Source organism: Gobius niger (assembly GCF_951799975.1).
Source record: "Gobius niger genome assembly, chromosome: 20".
Taxonomy (NCBI): Eukaryota; Metazoa; Chordata; class Actinopteri; order Gobiiformes; family Gobiidae; genus Gobius; species Gobius niger.
This window is the reverse complement of record NC_136871.1, coordinates 9,254,321-9,273,520: the sequence shown is the minus strand read 5'-3', so window position 1 is coordinate 9,273,520 and position 19,200 is coordinate 9,254,321. Positions and strand designations below refer to the sequence as shown.

The 19,200-nt window shown below is 39.8% G+C and overlaps 1 protein-coding gene across 1 annotated transcript; it reads right to left on the bottom strand.

Annotated features, from left to right (window-relative positions):
* Nucleotides 1-1,817: 1,817 nt before the first annotated feature.
* Nucleotides 1,818-18,724, bottom strand: LOC306980120 (NADH dehydrogenase [ubiquinone] 1 alpha subcomplex subunit 4-like 2). Its single transcript, XM_079579369.1, has 4 exons — nucleotides 18,684-18,724; nucleotides 9,111-9,196; nucleotides 4,923-4,986; nucleotides 1,818-1,999 (listed from the first exon to the last, which is right to left on the bottom strand). Exons 1-4 carry the CDS (start codon nucleotides 18,711-18,713, stop codon nucleotides 1,943-1,945), a joined length of 237 nt encoding a protein of 78 aa, XP_079435495.1. The 5' UTR covers nucleotides 18,714-18,724; the 3' UTR covers nucleotides 1,818-1,942.
* Nucleotides 18,725-19,200: the final 476 nt, after the last annotated feature.

Genomic DNA, 19,200 nt, shown 5'->3' with positions numbered 1-19,200 from the left:
CACTGTAGGTGTAGATGAATGTTGATGCATTCTTGGCCTGTTTCTGGAAACTTCCCAAAATGTCTTTCAGAAGTCGATGCAAGGTATATCCAAGGCACGACTCGACTCTTTTGCAGGCTGCCTTTTGTACCAGATGTCCTTCCTGATTCAATCCTAATCCGTCATCGCAGCGTTACATTTTTGGGCCAGATTTATGTGCACAAAATTGCGGTCATCACAAACGTGTTGAGCTAAAGCGTCAGAGTTGCTTGATCCAACTACAGTTACTTTTACTTCAGATATTGACTTAACTCTACTGAATATGAAGGTGTAATCAACCAGTGAGTGAGTGTTGCCTGCTGTGTGCAACATCTGGAGACAAACAATGAGCACAATAATGAAGTGAAAGTGATAAAGTGATGTGAAAATACAATACCTGATACCTGATAATACAGAAAACAGAATAATAATGTTCATTTATTCCATAAAACACTAGTTATTTTATTTATTCATTTATTTAAGATGGGACAGTGCATATTAATCAACATGAGTCCTCAAAGTCCACATGTAAATATGCCAGAGTTAGCCACAATGGCTAATTTTCATCTGTAGTCCCAGGGCAGGTTGCTGTTCTCAGAACAACAAGCACAACAGACATGAACAAAAGACAAGATAAGATTTTAAAGCAACACTAAGCAACTCATGCCCCTAGAGGCCATATGCATCACTGCAGGTGTCGTAGCATGTTGCGGTTTTTGTACTCATTAATTGCCGTGATAGTAAATACTTCGCTGACAGAAAAGACAAAGGGAGAGAGGGATATTTTGCATCCAATTACACAACGGAGATCATTTTTTTCACTCAAACTTGGCTGTAAATACTGTTTAAGTAGCGCTAGCCCACAGTTAGCTTTACCCGTTGGCCTGTTAGCTTCTTCTTCGTGATTCCATTAGTGTGTATTGGGGCCTACGACCCGTAGGCAGTGAAGTTGCAATTGTGGTTTTCTGGCCAGAGACACCAGGGGGAAATGAAAGACCCCCAATCATCCCATTAAGTCTTGTCTTACCCCCAGCAGGAATACGGAAAGGATTAAGGTAAACAAGTTACTTAGTACTGCTTTAAATTTGTATCATTTCTTTTCACTGAACTAGTAACTCTCTAAAGATATGATATTATCTTGGGTTAGGGTCTGTATTCAATACATTTTTTTTATACCAGTCGTAACTTTTTACTATGGTGCCCAGCCGTAGTGAAAAGTCAAGATAAAACAAGCCAAATCAGTGATTTACTTCTTTCATTAACTCAACTACATCATGTAAAAGCTATACATAACAGTGACTTTTTCAAAGCGATGCAGACACAAAACTGTTTGCGTTTACTCAGGCGTATGTGAGGCACTTTGTCTCTACATTGCACAGTTTGTGAAACAACTGAAGGATGGAAAGATCATGCCTTGCTTCTAACCCACTGGTCCAAGTTACTTAAGTAATGAGGGGGGCATTGTGCTTTTTGCAGGTATTTGGTGATCATCTCACAAACATCTTTATCACCATCTCACACTTTGTTGGTTAGAAAATGCAATATTTATCTCAAACAGCCCAAATCTAATGAGCCCCTTTAGGCTTTAGGGAGCTGTCACCATGATGCTTAGAATAGCCACTACTGATGACCCAAAGATTACTCAAAGATGCGCAAAGAAGAAAGCCTAACCCTAACATTGTAACATGGTGGCTCTAAAAAATTGATTTATAGCACAATACCCCCGAGAAAACCTGTAACCAAAAGAAGTAGTAGTAATCACATCACGCTTGAGAGTCAGACCTCTTTATTCCCCATTATATTCCAAGGTGAGAGCGTTACATGAGAGGTTGTGAGCGGACATTTTGAGGGCGGCGTGCCATGTGACTGCGGTGACAGCGGGACGTCCTGCAGCCTGTGCCTCCACAGTCGCCCTGGAGGACCTTTAGAAGTCAGGGCCCTGCTTCTTCAGGCTCTTGTAGTCTGTGGTGACGGCCACTAACTGCAGAGGGGAGACAGGAGGAATACATTAGAATATGCTTAGCTTAAATTAAGTTCATCAGCGCTGTCCTCCAGTGAGTGCGTACACATTTTCATTCCTCTTTGGGGAGCCCTGGAGCAAACACAATAACATACACATCTAGCTCCCGGTTGCCCGATATTGCCGTCTTGTTTCGCTGTATTTTAAAATCTTTGTCATTTCCGGTTTCCAAGCTATTCCTGTTATTGTGCGTATTAGTTTCAATGGAAAAGCTGAGCAAACAGTAAAAGCCTTGCCACTCTCTGAAGTGACTCTCGGGACGACTTACTTGCTATTTTTAGGGATCAGTTGATGTTTCCTAACAGCAGTACCTTCAGAAACCATGTGTTTCCTTTATGTTCCCCAGTTCACACTTTTCTCCTCGGGCTACAGGTTAGGGGTTAGGATTGGGGTTGGGATCAGAGGCTTGAATTTTGGATGCGTTAGTGGAGGAGTGCGCGGGAAATATTTCAAGGGCCCGACCTTCAAGATTCAACCTTTGCTCTTGCGTCCAACCACGGTGCAGCGGTGCTTTCGCCGGTAGCCTGGGGGCGTCGCTTTGAGGACAAAAAGGGGGTTCACTAAGGCGTGGTGTGCTTCAAGCAGTGCTGAATGAGGGCTTGCTTCCTCCACACATCGTAGTAAGGACAAACTACAAACTATTTCTCCCACTGTGAGTTAAACACTGTCCATGTCCTGAGAGAGAGATCAATGGTCCCTTAGCACAGCGGTTCCCCTTGCGTACCCCTTGGGCTTTTCAATGGTTGTCCCCTACCTTAAGGGTGTTGCAGTTTATTTAGGAAGTAATTACTTAAAAGTGGCATTTGTAAGAAAAAACTACAATTCTCCCAAAGCAGCACATTTTACAGCAAAATATAGCTTTTGGTTATGGCAGTTTTGGGGGGTGACTTGCCACAGTAAGCAGCCTGGGCTGTAGCTTTAGCTTGACATGTGCTTTTCAGTAAAAAAAAAAAAATGGAATGGACTTACAGGATAACGAAGATTGGTTTAATGTGGTCCAAGTTCCACAAAGTTCAAACATAGACAGAGAGTTCTATAGTTCCCCAGTTCTAGCACAACCGTTGGGCCTAAACCCAGGCCAGCTTCCACACACTACAAGGGTTCCCCCACCTGTCCATATATGGAACTGCATGGCTACCTGGCCCCACCCAAACACACAAAAAACATTGAAAGATTTGATGCTTACAAAATAACTTGGGAATTTATAGCAATTTTAAGCAGATCTAAGCAGCCTTCACGCTTTTCTTATAAAAATGATGTTCAATTTCCCACTTTTTAAAATCTGAAATAGTTCCAGGCACCCCCTTCTAGGTCCTCGAGTACCCCCAGGGGTCCCCGTATCCCTGGTTGGGAACCACTGCCTTAGCACATGGGCGCTAAGGGCTCTCTCTGCAGAAACATGATCAAAACACCAGCACCCCACATACCTCCACATCCACCACCACTCACTGCAGCGGAAAATGTTTAAATCTGGCACATACAGGTGAAACTCGGAAAATTAGAATATTGTTAAAAGTGCATTGGTTTCTTTTAGTTCTTTAGTTCTTGAACTGTAACACTGATATATGATGGACTCATTACATACAAAGTGAGATATGTGTGTCCTTTATTTGTTATCATTTTGATTTTTATGGCTCAGCTTCTAAAAACCCCAAATTCCAAATCTTATTTTGAAAATGGACTGTAAGCAATAAGCCATAATTACTGTATATCAAATAAAGGCGTGGCATGTCTCACTTTGCATGTAATGAGTATCATATACTGGTTTCACATTTTGAGTAGAATTACAGAAAGAAATTCACTTTTTAACGATATTCTAATTATCTGAGTTTTACTGTATAGCAGGGGTGTCCAAACCTTTTTCATGGGGGGCCACATATTGGAGCGTACACGGGGTAAAGGGCCACAGATCGATGGTTAGCGCCGCCCCATTCCTTTATTTTTGCTTAAATTGTTTATGCCATCTCTGTCTCACAATAAAATGTTAGTTGTTAGGTTAGAATTGTGTAGAATTCTTACATATTAAATAAAAAGGACTTTCTCCGATGAAGTGAATCGCATTTAACCCCTGGGCCGCACTTTGGACACCCCTGCCGTATAGGAAGCAAAGCTTGGGGAGGCAACATCGTCATGGGAGTCTGTCCAGCCACTGCGCCAGGTATGAAGCTGAAGAAACACAGGATCGGGCCCCATATCATTTTACAGTGGAATCTTATTTGCATATAAGGCGCTTTTCACATGACACAAGTCACCCTAAGTGCTTCACACAAAAGAAAAGGGGAAATATTCATAAATTGTGTGTGTTTCCTGTCTTTTTTAACCAACATACCCCTTAAACCCCTGACCCGCTCTTTTCATTATGATCATTGTTTGGACTTGCGTAGTATTTGGATGTCGACCTCTGGCTCGGTGCAGAATTAAACATGCCATGTCGCGACCTTTCGTCTGCAGCCACTTTCATTCCTCTGGCAATAACAGCGCCACAGTAAAAAAAAAAAAACGACCTAAAAACACTGTGATATCTGCCAAAAGACTCTCCTCTGCCTCTGTGTCACATCAGTATGCTTTTATACGCTTTGTAGTGGATCAGTGTTTTTGTATTTTTGTTCCTTTGTCTCGCAGAGTGGCCTTGGCGCTAATGAATAAGGCACACTGTTAGCAAAAGTCTGTCTCATTATTTGCTTTTCCGGTTTCGTTGGGTTCTGGCTTTGAAAACACAATAGATTCTTCTCAGTAAAGTTTGAAATAGTGTTATGCGGCAGTGCTAGTGTCGGTAGAGGAAGCCGTAGCAAAAGCAGAAGTGAGCCCACTAGTAATTGCGTGGCTTGACATGGCTGTGTTGTTTTGGCAGCTCTGACAGTGATAGCGGTGACAGGGCGCTCACCTTGTACTGGTAGGTTGGATCAAGCTTGTTCCACGGCTCAGGGTTGTTCTTTTTGTCCCAAAGGCTGGATGTGGAAAGAATGGGGGCATAGAGAAGAAAGAGAGAGAGATGAATGGAGACAGAAGATGCTGCATATGTGGAATATAGTGGACTGGAGTTATTGGAGGAATAACTTCTGAATGAGGCCTGACTCTGTGCAGATGCAGTAATGAAGTCAGTTTATTTCCATGCCGAATATAACTGACCTAAAGCTACAATAAATTTGACTTTTTGAATGAGTTGCATAATACACAGAGGTATAGAGTAACCAGTATATTGACTCAGGCATCCAAATAATAACTTATGTAAGAGTAGAAAGTACACAATCACTATGGCATTATTTAAATAAGCTTCTGCAAAGTCAAAAGATCCAGACTTGTATCATTTTTCACCAAGATATTGCATTGATAGGAGTGCGACCACTGTGCAAAGCCTTCTCCAGCACATCCCAAAGATTCATCTCAAAATGATTTATTCTTAAAGCAGAACTAAGTAACTCGTGCCCCTAGAGGCCATAAGCGCCACTGCAGGTGTTGTAGCATGTGGCGTTTTTTTACTCATTAACTGTCCGTGAGAGTAAATACTACACTGATAGAAAAGACAAAGTGAGAGAGGGATGTTGTTCATCCAATTACACAATGGATATCATTTTTGTTCACGTGGCTGTAAATACTGTTTAAGTGACGCTAGCCCGCAGTTAGCTTTACCTGTTAGCCTGTTCGCTTCTTCTTCGTGATTCCATAAGTGTGTATTGGTGACTTCGACCCAGTGCAGGGAAGGTTGCAATTGTGGTTTTCTGGCCAGACACCAGGGAGAGATGAGACCCCTCAATCATCCCAGTCACACTTGTATTACCCCCAGAGGGACTTTCTCTTGGTCAAAATTCAGCTTTGATCATGTATAGATTGACTCACAGTAGGATAGCCAAATGTTTTAGAAGAGTCATTAAAGAGAGTAAAGATATCTCAAAACAGTAAGTGCAGTGTCATAAAACTACCACTATAACTAAGTACAATCTCGTCAGTGTTCCTGAGTAAATGTTACTGATTACCCATTGATTATTCATGAAAAATGAAAGGGAGAGTTGACTACATTGATTCATATTTGCAACTATAGTCGGGGGATGCTGGCAGACTCCAGATATGCTCCATAATAGTCTAGATCAGAGGTGTCAAACTCATTTTGGGTCACGGGCCGAAATTCAGCTCCCATGGCGGGTCGCGGGCCACATATAATAGAGAAAATGTTTCCAATAAATGAATAATAATAAGCTGTGATTTGATCAAAGCCCCAACTTGACTGTAGCTTCATTAATGACAACGGCTTATACTTGTATTGCACTTTACAAGCCTGTGTCACAAGTTCCTGAAAGTGCAGTAGTCATTATTCATTCACCTGGTGGTGGTAAACTTTTATTCTAGCCACAGCCGCCCTGGGGCAGACTGTCCATTTACCACATGGCTATATAATGTGTTGTTCATATCCTGAGCTCTTATTATGTCAGTGCCCTCTGCTGGACACGTGTGGAACTCTATCCTTTTTTTAATTTAATGCCCCCTAGTGGCTAGAATGAGCATTCTGGTTATTCTTTAAAAATTCATAACTCCGCACAGGAATGGGCTGGAGACTTACTTTTTTTTTTTACATACTCTGGTTTATGCTCTACAGGGCAGTATGTTTGACACCCCTGGTCTAGATCTAGAGCCAAGTCCTGGGAGGACCAATCACTCTGGTGGACCAATATTTCCTTCTAAATGTTCTTGAGAAACTGCGCCACACAATCTTGCACTGCTATCTTAGTGAGGACACGCACACGCATGCACACACACACACGTACACACACACACACACACACACACACACACACACACACACACACACACACACACACACACACACACACACACACACACACACACACACACACACACACACACACGTTCTTAAGACACGCAACAGCGATCCATTGATTTGCAGCATGTGGCTTATTTGCATAATGTCAAATAAAACATGGCACATTGCACAGATACTATGTTTATTTATCACTGACTACGATGTTGCCCGGGTTTCTCTGGTGTATGTCTGTTGCTGCAATGACATATTAGTGTTAAAAAATGCAGTGTTTCCATCCAGACTTCAGCTCCCTTCACTGTATGTTTAGACACACTGCTTAGGAAACATCAGAAAGTTTATGGCTGGTTTAAGATGTGTCTTTAAAGTTGTGACGGCGCTGCCTGGGTCTTGAATTTCTAACTGTGTGGATTCTGAGCCGATTAAATTTTAAAGTATATGAAAATGACAAAGTGTTAATGCTGACTGCAAACTCAGTGCCAGTGTTAAAATTCCTTTGAGTAAATCGCCATTGAGGTTATCAGAATTGTGAGAATAAAAAAGTAACTTGCATTCCCGATCCAGCTGCACCATAATAAAAATCAAATAGATTAAAGGGTGTAAAAATGTGCTGAGGCCACTGTGATTTTAAACAGAAGGTTGATGTCTGTCAAAAACGATAGAAATGCTGGGAAACATGTTCACAGACTTTTTATTTTCTAAATCCTTGCCCTTTTCCAGCCCATTGGTGATAAAACACAGCTTTTGCTTGGCTGTGTCTTATGTTGTTGGGTAATATAAGTTCAATGACCACAACATGTCGCAAAATGTCACAAAAACACAGAGAAAAGCTGCCTGCTGTGTCTATTTTTAATCCCATTCATTTCTTTATTTTATTCATCTATTTATTTAATATTATCTACATCAGTGGTTCTCACTCAAACTGTGGTACATGTACAGCACCACTGTCAGCTGCAATTTTAGACTTTTCATTACATATATTTTCTTAAGTTTGTTTTTTTTAGACATGGTTTACACCCAATAGATTGAAATACAGTTTTTTTTTTAATAAAAGAAATCTCCAAAACTAAAATCAACTAATGTTTTTCCTCATCCTATTTTTATGTCTGAAAGTCTTTTCTACTGGCCAACATCGCGCTCGTGTTTTTGAATATTGTCGCCACTTTTGGACGGCATTGTCTCCTCTGTCAGCACATATGAACTAATGTCCAACTATTTTCTCCAAAAAACGTCAAAAAGTGGGGACAATATGCGAAAACATGAGCGTCATGTTGTCCAATAGAAAGGACTTTCAGACATAAAAATGATATCACAGGTTTGCGAATCCAATCACGATCAAATACTGATGAGGAAAAACATTTGTCAATTTTCGTTTTGGAGATTTCTTACAAAAACTGCATTTCTCCCGTAGAGTTGTATTGGCCCCGCCCTCCATCTGACATTATGACATCATCACATTCTAAATCGTGAACGCCACATTGCTGGGTTTTAGGTGACCTCACAGCGTTTTAAAGGCCTATAATGTTATATAGAGGTGAAATTATCTTATTTTTGAGGACATTTTTTATCTTGTTGTCCACGCGTCATATCTAAAAAGAAAATTTATGAATTACAACATTGATCATTAATATCAGCCACTGGGTCCATGATCTCTGTACAAGACCAAAAATTTCCTCAAAAACAAAATAATTTTACCTCTTTATATACAGGCCTTAGTCCTGATGTGATCTCAATCTAGTCTTAGTACTTGAACGTAAACCTCTTACCCCCAGTCTGAACCGAGTGCTTTTTCTCCAGTTCGGCTTTACCCAAATCGAAAAGCTTCTCGACTGGAGAGCAATTTGAAAGCTAAGACCTACAAAGGTGAGCGTAACTTTTTTTGTCATGTTGTCGCCATTTTTATTCAAATTTTTGTAGTGTAATTGAAATGTATTTGTCTCTTTTTTGTCCGATTTTTGTTGGTTTCTATTACTTTTTCATAAATTTTTTGTTGCGTTTTCATCCTCGTTTTCGTCACTATCTTTGTTGTTGTTGTTGTTGTTGAAGCTTTTAGATTTGGGTAAGGCCAAACAGGGGAAAATGTGCTCGATTTAAGTGGTGGTAAGAGGTTGAATAATTTATGAGGCAGTGCTTGGTGTGAAAAGTTTGAGAACCGCTGATTCATTTAGTCAAATTATTGCATTTTAAACCAGACAGGATTGAAACACCTTTTCTTTTCCTGAAATTGTTCCGACAAATCTGTACGTTTGACTAATTCCTGACACCGGATACATAAGAGGGTAATAAGTCTTACTGTACCTGACGTGGGGGCCTCGCGACAGCCGCACCAGGTAGAGCAGCGCCCCGGCCACGCCCACGGAGAGGAAGACAAACTGTGGGATGAGCTGTGAAGAGCAGAGACAGACACGTGAATATCTCGCTCTCTTCTTTTAGCTGCCTCAGTGAGCGACAGGCTCGCAAACACTCGGGCCGACAGGCAATCCAAACAGAAGCGCGGGGAATGATCATGTTTTAATGTCGGATTAAATCACCGCCGAGGAACGTGTGGAAAATGGAGATTTACGCTCACCTGCTCCAGTTTGGATGGTGCTGAAGTGTAAAATCACAGGGGTTTAAACACTCAGCTTTGCGCGTGATGAATGTAAGGTTTGACTTCTTTCAGAAATGTTGCAGGATTCTCACTTTAACACAGCAGCCGTCCATGTTGCCCAATTCAAAGACGCCACTGACAAGTCTTTTTCGCCTCACTTAAAGGGATATCTCAGGATTTTTGAGATAGGGTCCTATTTCCTAGTTCAGAGTGTTGTTGATTTCTGGAGATTTTTTTTTTTTTCATTCATGCAGTCCTTATAATTGAAGACTATAGTGGTGCTAGGCTAGTGCTAGGCTAGTGCTAGGCTAGTGCATGTCTATGGTAACTAGTAGCCTGCATTAAAAACAACTCTTCAAAATCATGGGGGGGTCCTCCAAACGTCGCCATATCTGATTTGTGGAAAGCTCCTTTGTGAACTACACGTGTAGTAATGCCGGCCGCAGGAAAACAAACTACTGTAGATCCGGTAAGCTAGCAGATCACTCCGCCGCTGCGAAGCTACAACCAGGAAGCTAATGTGGCTCAAACATAAGTTCTTTTAAATGCAAAATGGTTATGTTTAAACAATTATTCAGTCCACACTGACATTTATATGGGTAGTCTGGTGTAATAAGTAGGGATGGGCACCGTTAAACGGTACCTGCTTGGTACTGACTGAAAAGCTCCGGTCGGGGGTGGTATCGAAAAAATAAAATTCTTTCGGTGCCAGTTTTCTTTCTTTTTCTCTCCAGACCCGCATTGAGTCTAAAAAATGCACGTATGCGCAGATGAGCCGCTTCAACGCAAATGGAGCGAAAAAAAGCTACACCTTATAGCTATAACTTACAGGCCTCTTCATACTTCACAAGACGCGAGAAAGCAAAGCTACAACGTACTAAACTTTTGTAATAGAAATGGCAGAGCTGCTGTCTGCGTCAGGACTGAGCCAAACCGGGACTTACCAAAAACCCAGAGCTAAACGCAACCAGTTATAAATCAGTTATAAACCAGGACTGAATCAGAAACCTTAGTTTTTAGGGAAATTGAAAAGCAAAACCAAGCAGTGACAAAAAGAAAAACCTCTTTACCTTTAGCGACAGACCCGGAGGCGGAGCTTACGTGCTCTTGTTTACAACTTTACAAGCAGCTGCAGAGAGGGGAATATCCAAGATGGTTTATAGAAAAGTGAGGGCTCACTCTGTATTAGACATTGTTGGTATAGTTTTGGTAAATGATTAGTGGCAGAGTGAGCGCTCACACCATGTAAGGATCTTTGACGTGTGGAGTTGCTTTCGCTTCCTCAAAGTGCAGTGTGTTTAGAAAAGTTTAGCTGAAAGAAACCGTGCTCTGATGTGGATCTGACTCTGCAGCTCAGGAGGTAATAACATCCTTTCTGGAAATTGTGCTCAAAACACAAAGTTACATGTGACGCTGCTGCGGCCTGTGTAGCTTCTGCTGTGCTGTTTTCTGTCATTTTCCTGAATGATACTTTTAATACACGTTATTTTAATTTAATTTAAATAACATAGGTATCGAAAAAAGTACTGTTATGGCACCGGTACCGAAAAGCAGGTATCGTTTAAGTAGTGGTATCGAAAAACAAACGAACGGTATCCATAGGTATAAGTGATTTGCCTCAGGTGCACTGTGCTTGGGTCAGACTGTTTTTAATGCAGGCTACTAGTTACCATAGACATGTTCTAGCCTAGCACTAGCCTAGCACTACTAAACTCTTCAAATATAAGAACTGCATCAATGAAAAAAATCTAAATATCTCAAGATATCAACAACACTCTGGATAACTAGGAAATGAGGCCCTATGTCAAAAATCCTGTAATGTCCCTTTAATATAATTGCACATCTACCTATACTACGACAATCAGCTTAAATGTTAGAAGAGGCTGTTCAGTTTGTGTTTGATGCGAGAGAACAGCTGTCTGGAGCCTCAGACAGGTGACGCTTTGATGTCTCTGCTCAGCTGTGGCACATCTGCACTGTCTGCTGTACATGTTGCTATGTTCTAAACTGGTGTGGTTCATTTGTCACAGTGAGTGTTAGAAATGAGGTATTTTGTGACTGTACGCCGAAGTGTTTTGTACACTGTGTGCACAATTATTATGCAAATGAGGTTTTTGACCTTTTGATATTGGTGTTTTTTCCACTCCAAACGGTGAAAAACGGAAAGGCTGTTGGATTGAAGCGTCTCAGGGGCAGGGGCGTTTGATAATGAGAGGACGTGTGGTCAAAGTACGTCCACGCTCCGAATCAAGTGCAGAATTATTATGCAGCTCTTTTCCCTCACAGAAAATGGGTAGGACAAAACATTCTTAAAAGCTGGTCAGAGGGATGCAAAAATATATACATATTTGGATGGGACACTATTGCCAATAGAGTTCGGGAATGTGATGACATACCGCTAAGCATCATGGGATTATCAGCAATAATAAACTAATGGAGATTTTAAAAATTGTTTATTGTTCACATTAAAACACTTGGACACCACAGTGTGTTAGATGTATTGTAGTAGTTCAACAGCTAATTGAGTTTTTCCACTCAAAGGTAATGTTAGTCTATGGAAAATGTATGCTAACAGCTGGAAAGATGGCGGATCTCCATGGTAACAGTGGAATTTCCCAAACTCTATAGATTCAGACGGCGTCGCATCATAGAAGGGGGCGTGGCTTCGCAGAGGGGGAAAACAGAATAGGGAAACACAATTTTCCACTATTTTTAGTCATTTTCTGGTGGAATATGAACTTATTTATCACACATAACTATAGTCAAGTCTAAATCGGGTCCATATGGATTTTTTTTCACAGCAGATTGTTCAGTAGAAATGAAAAAATGGCAGTGGTAGCTAGTGCTAGCTAGCGTTAGCATTAGCACGCTGCTACCGTGTAGCGTCATGTTAGAATTCTCCGTTATTTATGTATTTATGGGCTGTTGAACCATTTTGATTCTCCCCATGTCTTTGTATCTTTATTAGATAGAAATCTATATCAATAATTCAGCATTTGTTAAAGTATTTTTGGAATAATTAGAGAAAGTTTATCCACTTTCTTCCACTTTAGTTTATCCAAATGGTTTTCCCCCTTAAAGGGGCTGGAAGCAAGTTCGCCATTTTATACTCACTACTGCCACCTCAGGCCATATGTGTAACTACACCTTCTATATTAAGCTCGCGCATGACGGCAATTCGGGCCGAAGTGACACATTTTTGAGTGACCGTACAGGATTTTAGAGGCAGTTGTGGTGAACAGGTCTGAGCTCATTCCACACATTAGGACATGGCTGGAACATGTAGGAGGAGGAAAATACTTAATTTTAACATTTTTAAACTCCTTATAGTCCCTTTAACTGTTTTCAAACATGACCATATATGGGTGATGCCGTCTGTATCTATAGGTTTTTTTTTTGTTTTTGTTTTTTTGTTTTAAATGTATTTATTTACATTAAATCATATATACATATATATATATATACACATTATTTACATCTTATATTCATAGACATTCATATTCGATTCGTTTATCCTTACATTACTTAAATAGCATTTTACATGTTCCATTTTTGTAGCTCTATGGCAGAGACATGAGAGGACAAAACATCCCAAAATAATAAAAGAAAGCAAAACAAAAAGAAATAAAAAGAAATAAAAGAACACCAATTGAACAGAAATGAGAATGACAGCATTAACGGATCAATTCTTCATATATGTTGATTAGGTTTATTGATTTTTTGTTTGTTATACGTTTGGTAACGTCCATGTGGTTTTTAATCTCAATCAGGAGAACTTTGAATATGGGTTTGGACTGTGAGAATTTGGCTTTGTGTATGTGATATTTCCCTAGTAGAATAAATAAGTTGACTATTGTTTCAATTTTTTTGTTTTGGTGCATGAAATAGGTTATTATGTTTGCCAACTTGAATGAGATCGTAATTGACAATTTTTGGGATAAATAGATTTCGGCATCTTTCCAGAATTTGGAGCTTGATGAACAGGAATAGAAGAGGTGGGTGACATTTTCGGTGAGCGTCTGACAGAAGCAACATTTTGAGTCTATATCTGTAAATTTGGAGACAAGTTCATTGGTAGGATAATATCTTTGTAATATTTTGTAATGTACTTCTCTTATTTTGTTAATAATACAGAACTGAAAGGGCAGAGCCCACGCCTTATTCCACATAATTTTGTCAAATATAGCGTTCCAAAAGTACTTACATTTAGGTTGTATAATTTTTGTTTTTTGGATACACCTTCTAATATGTTTATTGTTACATTTCCAGCTAAGCAGTTCTATTCCGTTTATGTATAGTTTGTCTTCACTTGGGAGTTGTACACCCTCTTGACGGTCTTTCATTAAAAAACGGAGCCCGTTTGGGATTCCTCTAGTGACTGAGTGGTATTCTTTGTAGGTTATAGGAAACTGATGCTTATTTATGAAGACTTCGTACTTCAATATCTCTCCGTTGTTGTCCACCACATCTTTTACATAGATTATATTCCTGTTCATCCACGATTGAAAGAATAAGGACCGGTTGCTGTTTACAATACACTCATTATTCCACAAGGTGACCTTATGAGGGGAGAAATTATGTTTGTAACATATTTTCCATGAATCTAATGCTTGTTTGTAAAAGTTGGATAATTTCAATGGAAGTTTAGAAACGCTGAAGTTGCACTTCAATAAAAACTGTAGACCACCCACTTTGCCATATATACTATTTGGGATGAAATACCATATGGATTTGGGTTTTTTAATGCATTCTTGTAACCATTTCACTTTAAATGTTTGATTTAAATCGCTGAAGTCCAACATTTCTATTCCTCCTGCGTCCTTGGGTCCAATGAGCAAGTTCCTTTTTAAGTGGTGTCGTTTATTTTTCCAAATAAAGTTGAAGAATAATTTATTTATTTCTTTGATTGTAGAGTCTCCCACACATAACGAGAGAGCTGGGTATACAAGTCTCGAGATACCCTCTGCTTTAATCAGCAAAACTCTACCATATATTGAAATGTCTCGCTGTAACCACATGTTTAATATTTGTTGGGTTTTCTTCAGCTTAGGTCTAAAATTTTGTTGTTGTCTGTCCTCAAAATCCAAACATATGTGGACCCCCAAGTATTTCACACTACTTTTCACAGGAATATTACAAATTGACTGGTCTACAGTTTTATAAAGACATAATATTTCACATTTTGTTTTATTTAAAGTTAATCCAGAAGCTTCTGAGAATTGTTCAACCAGTGATATAGCCGCGTTTACCTGTTCTTTATCTTTCAGGAATAAAACCGTATCATCAGCTAGTTGTGTAATTCTTATTTCACGATCAAAAATTTGAATACCCTCGATGGCAGAGCTATTCCGAATATACAAAGATAATGTTTCAACAGTCAACAAGAAGAGAAATGGCGCTAAAGGACAGCCTTGCCTCACTGATCGGAGGACGGGAAACCTTGGGGTTGTATTTGGATACAGCATGACGCAACTGTCAATATTCTTGTAAAACATATTAATAGCGGAAATAAAATTGGAACCAAAATCAAAGCATTCCAAGGTTTTAAAGAGAAAGTGATGTTCTACCGTATCAAAGGCTTTGTAAAAATCTGTATCTATAGGTTGTTTTCAGGTTCTAAAATGTGATGATGTCACAGTACCAAGTGCGGGGCAGGAGCCAGTTTTTCCTATTAACTGCATTACACTTTCACAAGTCGTATCTAAAAACAAAATGTATGAATTACAAAAATGAGCATTAACATCAGTGACTGGGTCCATGATCTCTTTGTACAAGACCAAAAATGTCCTCAAAAGCAAAATAATTGTACCTCTATATAATATTATAGGCCTTTAGAACACTGTGATGTCACCTGAAACCCAGCAACAGCCAACAGGGTCATAAGAAAAATCATGCATAAAGCCATCAGGAATCCATTATCAACCAGGGCTGCCATTTTCAGCAGCTGTAACTGACCTGAAGTGTCCAGAAGAACAAGGTATTCAGTGATGTGAGAAACATGAGCCCGACCACTATTGATCAAAGCACATGAGCTAAAATGCTCTAAAGACAGAGTTTTCAAAGGTTTCATGGACTGTTGAGATCAGAGTTTTGTGTGAGGGGAAAACAGCTGCATTATAATCCTGCACTTGAGTCAGAGACCTGGACCCTTTGGCCACACTTCCTCTAGTTACAAACATCTGCATCACCCGGGAGGCTTCAGTCTAACAGTCTTTCAGTTTTACACTGTTTGGAGTTTGAAAAAGTGAAGAAAAATATTCATATGGTCCAAAAACTCACTAATGATTGTGAACACAGTGTACGGGGAGATTACAGACAGGAATTGCTTCAGATAATGTGTGGACTGTGTGCACAATGTTTCGTAATTAAAGGAGGAAATATTTGTATAGTGGTGGGAAAACTCTCCTGGGTTCAAGCTGCCATGATCCAATTAAATCCATGTTATATAACTTTAATTCCTGCTCTGCCTGTTTAAGGGAGCAACGAACAAATGACTGAAATTTCCTATGATGAAAATATGTGTAGGGCCATATTCCATGAAACTGAACTGCACAACTTTCCCAAAGCATTTTTTTTTTTTTTGGAAGGAAAAGTTGTGAACATACTGATTTCAAGTACTTGTAGGACTTTTGTTCTTGGAAAAGCAAATAAATCAGCCGCACTAGTGCAAGAGGAGCTGTCCACTCCCTGGTGCTGAAGCCGCATCGTCCATGTTTTGTCCTCCGCAGACTTCGATACTGTTGCTTGGCCTTATTACTTCCCTGGTGCTCTGCCAAAACCAGACCGTCACTCCACGGATCTGGGTCACCCTCGACTCAGAGCGAAGCAAAGAGGGAACAACAAACTGACACACATTACCAGTGATTGAGACGAGTGGGCTCTCACTGCACTTCAGTCAATTAAAAAATCAGGAAATGCGAAATAATAGAATAATCACTGCATAAGAGTTGGACATTTTTGAAAGTTTGGACTCGTTTGTGGGTTCAGTTGAGCAGAGTTTTCTGTTTCATGTTGGGTTTTGTTGTATAGGGCATAAAAAGTTGTTTCAAATAAAACTACTGAGAAACATTATTCAATTGAAGTCATATTTCATTTTATGCCAGATGCCATTCCTGACACAAAAATCTGTATTTATGACCAAGTAATCAAAGTAGAATCAAGTTTCTCATCTGAGCCACAACAGTAAGTGTAGAGCAGGTGATTCCCCTTTCGGTAAACAAATAGTTGTATCGCTTTAGATGAAGGTGTGCTCATTAAGTATTAAAGGGATATTTCGGGATTTTTTTTAACATAGGGCCTCATTTCCTAGTTATCCAGAGTGTTGTTGATTTCTGGAGATATTTTTTTCTTAAATTCATGCAGTTCTTATAATTGAAGAGCTTAGTGGCGCTAGGCTAATGCATTTCTATGGTATCAGCTAGCCTGCATTAAAAACATTAGAAATCAACAACACTCTGGATAACTAGGAAATGAGGCCCTATGTCAAAAATCCTGAAATATCCCTTTAATAAGCATTAGTAATCATTTTAGAGTTAAGGTCAGGGTTAGGTTAAGGGTTGGATATGAATTAGCGCATCATTAGTGGCCTATTAGTATGTTAACAGATAAAAGTATATCAAGAAGTGTGTTAATACGTTACAAGCATATTTTCAATGCTTTATATTAGGGCAGCACAGGATGGCACATGCGGCACCAAGAGGAGGACATGGTGATTTTAAGTGTAAAATCAGCTACAAAGTTTTGCTAACTCGTCTAATGGGCCAAATGGAAACACGTGGGGGAGTCAAAGGACCAGGACGCGCTCACAGGGATGAAGAGTTTACCTTCGAAGAGGAAAACAATCGCTATTTGGACCATGTGGATTTGTTTTGAGGCTGCAGCCGTGGATTAGCTGGACTCCTAACAGTGAATTGTAAGTTTGATCGTTTTTTTGTTTTGTTTTTTCTAATAAATGCCCAGTTTACTCATTTCTTAGTGTACATATTAAGTTGTTGGCGCTTCACCCTGTGACGTCGTGGCCTTCTGAGGCTCCGCACACAAACATCTGCGCATTGTCTGCCTATGAAATTCTTCAAAGATTAAATATTTTCTGCGTCTCCTTTGCAGATGCTTGTGTGTTGTTGTAAGGGGATGTTTTGTGACGCTAGAAGTGTGGAGTTTGTTTTTGCTGATGAGTTAGCTGCAGTTTTCAGTTTGGCCGCAGCATCTGTTTACTTGCTCGTCCAGGAAAGACCACATTTATTGTTTTGTTTTTTGTTTTCTTAAAAAAAAAAAAAAAAAATCGAATTGAAAATCGAGATCGATCAATATGGGGAAAATAGTCGTGATCATTTTTTTTTCCCAAATCGCCCAGCCCTACTTATTAATACTTAACGAGCACACCTTAAAGGGACTATACAGAGTTTAAAAATGTTAAAATTATGTATATCCCCCTACATGTTCCAGCCATGTCCTAATGTCCCTCTAAAATCCTGCACTGTCACTCAAAAAAAAAAGTTGTTAATTCAGGACTGAAGTGCCGTCATGCACGAGCTTAATTAGAAGCTGCAGTTACGCGCAAGACCTGAGGTGGCAGTAGTGAGCATACAAGTACCAACTTGCATCTAGTCCCGTTAATATAAAGCGTTACTGTGTTGTGCCATCGAGGAAACTCAACACGTGCTTTCACATTTCTCTTTACATAGCAGTGTTTTTCATTAACTGACTTGTTTCAGTTTCATAAAAATATAAATGTCTGTGTCGGCTCTCAGTCGTACAAGAGTTGTCCATAAAAATATAAAGAGGTTATGAATTCACACAACTTTAGTTTCATCAGTGGCGTCTGTCGAGTACAATAACAAATATTGCACAAACAGAAGCGGAGATGTCTGCTTTTGCAAATGCTTTTGACATTTATTGAAGATTGAAAAGTGCATTAACACCAAATGTAACCAAGCGCTGTGTAACTGTCACTGGAAAACAAAGGAGTGATGATATAAAATGCCTCTAAACGCAAGTATTGAAAGTATTGCGATGCTTGCTATTGCAGCCAAAAGTATTGCAATCCGATCTTGTATTTAAACCCTAGATTGATTCTTAAGGAAACAGAGTATTTACTTTTTAATCACCTCAATAACCACTGCATTACACATTCACGCCATGCTATTTCCTCCTATGCTTGAGACTATTTGTAAGAAGTTTTTTTCGTAGGCCTCAGATCAGTTATTCAGCCTCTCATGAATACACACAATAAAAAAAAAAATCATGTTAAATTTCATTCCACACATAAAACATGAACCTACCCCCGGATGTTTCCTCATCTGTCTGAGCATATCCTCAATCATCTCAATCCTCCCAACAGAACCTGATCAAATCAAATAAGGAAATCGATCCGAGTCAAAGTTGAATAGTGAAAAGACTTTGGTGGTTTACTGAAGTGCACTAAGTTGGCAAAGCTCTCCAAAGCTGATGCCAGGGCTCGCCCCAAAGTCCCGCCCAGCTGTGCCATTGCAGCGATCCTATTGGACGACAGGAGAGAAGCTGTGGGGAGGGACGTGCACTTGGTAAACTCTTAATCCTTATAAGCAAGCCAGATAAGGACACTGCATGTTTACACCGTTCCTTTGTAGGTGCTAAGCCGTGACACGACAAATTGTAAAGATACATTGAGATGACTTTCTGATTCATATCAAAGTGGACACACGAGATAATTGTTGCGTATAAATCTGCTTTCGAGCATCTTATGTTTAGGGAAATAAAAAGACATGTTTATGGATATTGTATATCGCTTCGAGCATCCTCAGCAGGCAGTAGAGGGAA

Bases quoted from the DNA above. Each gene is read 5' to 3' on its own strand.
- LOC306980120 (XM_079579369.1), bottom strand. From the start codon at position 18,713: ATGCTCAGACAGATGAGGAAACATCCGGGG. The intron at 9,197-18,683 runs GTAGGTTCATGT...TGCTCTTCACAG, and splicing joins AGATGAGGAAACATCCGGGG to CTCATCCCACAGTTTGTCTT. The intron at 2,000-4,922 runs GTGAGCGCCCTG...TCCCCTCTGCAG, and splicing joins ATCCAACCTACCAGTACAAG to TTAGTGGCCGTCACCACAGA.